The sequence below is a fragment of the Perna viridis genome, chromosome 2 (genome assembly GCF_037379345.1).
Source record: "Perna viridis isolate PV_CMFRI_1.1 ecotype Kerala chromosome 2, ASM3737934v1, whole genome shotgun sequence".
NCBI classification, from domain to species: Eukaryota; Metazoa; Mollusca; class Bivalvia; order Mytilida; family Mytilidae; genus Perna; species Perna viridis.
In genome coordinates this window covers 32,369,785-32,375,709 of record NC_142446.1, presented here as the reverse complement: position 1 = coordinate 32,375,709, position 5,925 = coordinate 32,369,785, and the positions used below count along the sequence as shown (strand labels likewise).

At 34.4% G+C, this 5,925-nt stretch overlaps 1 protein-coding gene across 1 annotated transcript; it reads left to right on the top strand.

Moving 5' to 3' along the window:
* Positions 1-1,519: 1,519 nt before the first annotated feature.
* LOC148624672 (uncharacterized) lies at positions 1,520-4,129 on the top strand. The gene has a single exon (XM_088567504.1). The coding sequence runs from the start codon at positions 1,754-1,756 to the stop codon at positions 3,434-3,436; it is 1,683 nt and encodes a 560-aa protein (XP_088423630.1). The 5' UTR covers positions 1,520-1,753; the 3' UTR covers positions 3,437-4,129.
* The last annotated feature ends 1,796 nt before the right edge of the window (positions 4,130-5,925 follow it).

Genomic DNA, 5,925 nt, shown 5'->3' with positions numbered 1-5,925 from the left:
TATTAATAGTATATACTACTAGTACTAGAATTTCCATATGACTTTGCAAGTAGCCGGAAAGACGCTATGTGAAAAGGATATTTTTATATATAATTTTACTTCCAAAAGCAGCGATGCCACAAGTTATAAACAATAATTTTGTGCATGCATTTATACAAAGTTTACTTTAAATATTCTAAGGATCGTCGTATGACTATTTTCACTAAGAAATATATAATTAAGATGGTCCTAATTTTTGTCCAAGGAGATGACATAAAACTTATACCTTAGGAATTTGTCACTACACAGGTCAAGGCTTTCAATAAAATGAGGTCGGATTCTTTCCCCCTCAAGATACCAAATATTGTTTAACGAGAGGCAGGCGTACGCTGTACAAGGACGAAGTTGAATATATTGATATTTTAAAAATAAAAATAATGCATTTACAGTTCCATTCAACTAGGATTTATATTTGTTCTTAATTAAGCAAAATTTTAAGACCCGAACTATAAACAATTTTAAAATGTTGTTATTGATAAGAAAATTTAATATAACCCTTGGTATCACAAGTTAAACTGAAATCAGGCATGAAACATATGTACATCATACCGGGATTTTGATATTTGAAGTTAAAGCTTCCTATGTTTTTGGTTCTAATATAGCTGGTGAGAGGTTACTCCTTGAGAGTTTGCAACATTAATATGAGTGATACTTGTGTGTATCTAGAAATCTCTGGGCCGGCGTCGTTGCTGGTGGACCAACGGCACCCGAGGATATTCACCAACATAGTAGGCAACCTTGTCAAAGCCGATTTACATAATATATTATTTACTGACATTAGCAGTATAACGAAAATCAAAACCCAAAAACTACTGTGGCTTCACTCCTGCATTTTGTAGAACTTGTTGCTGGATTCGCCTTCCCATTTCGTTATTTTTGGTTCTCCTTTTAGTAAATACACTGAAATATCTACATAATGTGCCCAAATTACCGATTGTTTTTGGTATTATCTGGTATTTGTCTTATCACGACAAAACAACAGGCTTGTGTACAGAGAAACCTACATGTAAAAACAACGCTGATAGTTGAAACGTTGATAATGAAAACGTGGAAACTGGATGTAAATATGTAAATAAGGAATAACCTTACCAAACAGTCAAAAACAGTCAACAGTAATCTATTGGCCGTGAATATTGAGGATGTCCCACATGGTAAGTCTGCCTTCGACTGGCCGAAACGATATATTTACCGGTTCTTTGAAATTGGCAACACATTAAAAGCACAAAATTAAAATCACGCATAGTTAACAAAGTGCAATATATTTGGCGGGTTGAACAAGTTTGATGGGCGCCCACTCCCATTACCTTTAAACAATGTAGACACTAATTCAGTTAATTGAGTCGTGAGTCAAATGTAAACTTAGGGAACATAACAAATCAAGTACAAATCAATGAACACTACACACGGAACCACCGGCAGTTACTGAATACTAGTTCATGATCTTAAATAAAGTACATCAATAGCATAAGTTTAGTTTACACGAGTTCAAAATTGATTGAATCTGATAGGATATCAGCTTCAAAAGGATTTCTGGTGAATTATTAACGGTTCGGGTAAGATAGGTTTAACAGTATTACACCGAATTAATAATTATAGTAGATCAAGTTTAAACAACTATTTTGGTAATATCAAAACCAAAAACTTAAACCAGGAAGTTGTATGGGCTGACAATATCTGAAATTGCAAGAAGAAATTAAGTGAGGTATCTGACATCATGAATGAATCTAACACTCTTGTCCAAAATCCTTCAAAGTGTCAGTTTTGTTTAGAATCAGACATCCAATGGATATGTCTAAATTGTGACCTATTCCTGTGTCCAGTTTGTAATAAAAGGATTCATTCTATTGGGAAAATATGCCAAAATCATGAGATAACCAGTCTAACAGACTTAGACACCGATATTGAGGCTGCCTCTCGTCGGAAAGTTGACTTGCAGAATATGATTTGCGACATTCACCCAGACCAAAAATGTGTGATGTATTGTGTTGGCTGCAATCTACCAATTTGTCTGAAATGTTCGTATGAAATGCACCAAGATCACAAACTGTCCGACCTGACTGAAACGTACATGAATAAATTTTCAAAGATTAAAAATCTTAAACTGACTGCAGACGAAGATTTCACTTTCTTTAATCACGAAGTCATGACGCACAAGAACAAAATGAATGACACAAAGAAAGAATATGAGAGTGTAAAGAGTGCAATTCTTAAACGAGAGGAGGAAGTTAAAGATGCTGTGGCAAAACATCGTCAAAAATTGATAGATGAACTTGACAAAATGTTTAAACCATCCGAAGACAAAATCATGGATGTAATATTGGAAGTTAGGGGAAAGACGGGAGAGGTGGAGAAGGCAAGAGATAGTTACAAGAGCATATTGATGTCCCATCAAGCTGCTGATATACTTGAAACAACGGATTCTGTCAAAATCAAGACACCCGAAAAACATGTCAATATAATTCCAGTGACACTGACGAAATTTCAACCTGGATATTCTTTAGATTCTAGAATGAATGATGTGTTTGGGAATGTTTATGGAATCCCTGAGCATAATCTTGTCAATACTTTTCAGACTTGCATTAAAAGCGTTATTGCCATTGTAAGTTGTGGTACAAACGAAAAACTTATTGGGAGTTATGCAAGTGAAAAGCTGCAAAGAGTTAAAATCGAGAGAGAAGCTATTTTGGTGATTAAAGAGGAGAATATAAAAGTATATGATATGAGCATGATGAGGAATGGGGATTTAGTCATTTCATCCTGGGACAATGAACTTAGAATATATTCTAAAGATGGTAACTTTAAAGCATTTAAAACATTTTCTTCATTATTAACATGGGGGATTCATGTGAATAAGTGTGATGAGATATTAGTTGGACTAACTGAGCCAGGATTTATCGATGTTACAACGAACAGCATTCGAAAAGTCGTAGTTCTGAATCAATCAGGGGAGATAAAACATACATATGAATATGATAAAAACGATCAAAGACTGTTCACTGGTCCATTCAGAATTGTAACCTTGAGTGGAATTATTTGTATTATTGATAGATTTAACAATTCAGGGGAAGGTAGAGTGGTAGCTATAAATAATGAGGGGTGCTTGCAATGGGTCTATCCTGGGGATGGACAAATACATGAAAGTAAAGATAAGTTTTATCCAAGAGGCATTGCAGTGACGTCTATAAACATGGTTCTGGTGTCTGACAATAAAAACCATTCCATACATGTTCTGAACACCTATGGTCAAATTACAGTCCGTCATCAGCTCATTACCTTGGGAATAGAGTTTTCATTTAGTCTTTATTTTGACAGAGATAGGTTATTGTGGGTGGGTTGTAGTTTGAGGGAAACAGTTGAATCGAATAGAAATGCAAAAATATATGTACTTCAACTCTGAAAAAATGTTTTTGTAGATGTTTTGAATTATACAAATCCATTTCATCTGTTTGGAAATCTTTATTTTCCCACTGGCTAGAGGAAACGATTAATTTAAAATCATAAATATATCATATTATTCTTGTGTAGACGAATGTCTAACGAATCCACTGCAACCGTTTCCCTTTAATGTTCTGATTCACTCTGTATAAATGCTTAAAATGCAAATTAGGTAAGGACAAGATATTTATTTACATCATTATATTTAGCTTAATTGAATGAAATCGCCCGAGTTTGAGTTATTTTTATGAGACCCCTTTGGATTCGTGCCAGGTTGTTATTGCTGTTACTAGACTATAACGTATTTCACCCACTTATGACCGGTGCCGCTGGCGGACCAAGACATACTTACCCTTCCGGAGCACCAGATGTCACTACCGTTTTTTTTGTGAGAGTTCATGTTGCAAGTGCCTTAGTTTTCTTTTTGTGTTACGTTTTCCTATCTTCAGTTTTGTTTCTTTTGTTTTTGTTTTGTATGTATAATATTTTCTTTCGGTTCACTACATTATGTATGTGTATCTTCCTGTTTTCAGGCTCGGACTTCATGTCATAGTCTTTAGATTTTGATGTATTTGTGCTATTGTTCATGCTTCGGTGTTTCTTTTCTTTTCTTTTTATTTTGGAAATATATAAAATAAATGCTTATACATTTGTATATCTTAAACAATTGATTTATTACAGCACGTCTGTCAAAAAACACTTTGGTTCGGGATTATCATTTCTTTAATTTAAGCAAGCTTTGAAATATTCGAGTCGACTTTGAATTAATTGCATTATATTGATTCTTATCAATTGTTCTTTAATGCAACAACTCAGGTTGACAAACAATCGCGTCAACAAGGATAAATTATAAAATTTGTTTACTGATACACACATCGTACACGTAAACTTCTTTGTGATATTTTATGAAATGGAGGAGGCAAATAGATATCTTCCTTATTCGGAGCTATCATCGAATAACTGCAAGCGTTCTATAAGTAGATATCTCATTTTGTCTGTATGATGTATGTTGAGGTATTTCTTGGAGAGAAATTGTTGCATTATTGGGTGAATTATATGGTGTGTTAAATTTGATTTTTGTTTTTTGTTTCAATTAAGTTTTAACCTTACAAAAAGGCGGGGGTTAAGAACTAGTACAACTCCACTGCAGACATGCGCTTGTCCCAAGTCAGGAGATGTTGGTCATTAATGTGTCTTTGTGTCGTTATTTTACTTTTTAGAAAATTTGAAAATACCGAGATGTACTTTTATTCGAGAGTATCATTTTTTCTTGTAGTTTTGTCGATTTCTTTGAGATTTACATTCGTGGGATTTCTGAAGAATGTTTTGTTTTTAACAAACATTTCCTATTTTGTTGGACATTTGATTTCTTTGTTTGAAAGAATCACATAACAAGAGGCTCTCAGGAGCCTGAATCGCTCATCTGGTTCAATTTTGCCTTTCAAGGGCAATAAATTAAACAAGAAGTTGTCCAACAATTTTGACTCAAGAAAACTTTGATAGGACTTATCATAAGGATCATTTCAGTAAATTAAAGTCTACATCTATCATAGTTTTCAAGACATTGGCTGAAAACTGTAAAAACAAAAAAACTCATTTTCCCCTGTCAATGGCAGTAACTCTTATAAGAAGGCGTCTGACAAATTTTATGCCTGAAGACTTCTGTAGTCCTAAAATAAGGATCATTTCAGCTATTGAAAGAATTTGGCTAAATCTAACCGTTTTGGTGATATATGCGAAAAACTATTGTCTGACCCCTATGTTCTCTTTTTAGTAACAGTGGCCACGTTTTTCGACGGATCAAAAAACCCCACTTCAATTCTATGCAGCATACCCCAAGGAACACTTATACTGAGTTTTGTTTCAATGGTAAAATAGTGTCAGAGGAGATTTTTGAAAGAAACAACTTTAAAAATAGCAAAAAACTTTGAAAAAGGGCAATAACTCTAACATGGCTTAATAGATTAAAATGAAAATTTGACCGCAGATAGATCAAATCATGCTGAACAATTTTACTCCGTCAAAATTTGGGTAAACCCAACCGTTTTGGAGATGTATGCGAAAAACTACTGTCTGACCCCTATGCTCTATTTTTAGTAACGGCGGCCATGTTTTTCGACGGTCAAAACTCCCCATATCAGTTCTATGCAGGATACCCCAAGGAACATTCATACCAAGTTTGGTTCCAATTGGTCAAGTAGTTTCAGAGGAGAGGAGTTTTGAAAAATTGTTAACAGCGACGACGGATGCCAAGTAATGGCAATAGCTCACCTTGCCACAGGCCAGGTGAGCTGAAAACCCGAAAATTTTCATCCAACAAACAGAAGTTCGTTCACTGTAAATAAGTTCAAAATCACGTCTGATACTCTTTATCTTGTTTCTTTTTCAATGTAACAATTGCTCGTTCTGACTTGCAGGAAGCAAGCATACATATATTCATATAATTCAACA

Excerpts from the sequence above, each read along its gene's own strand:
- LOC148624672 (XM_088567504.1), top strand. The coding sequence starts at position 1,754 with ATGAATGAATCTAACACTCTTGTCCAAAATCCTTCAAAGTGTCAGTTT.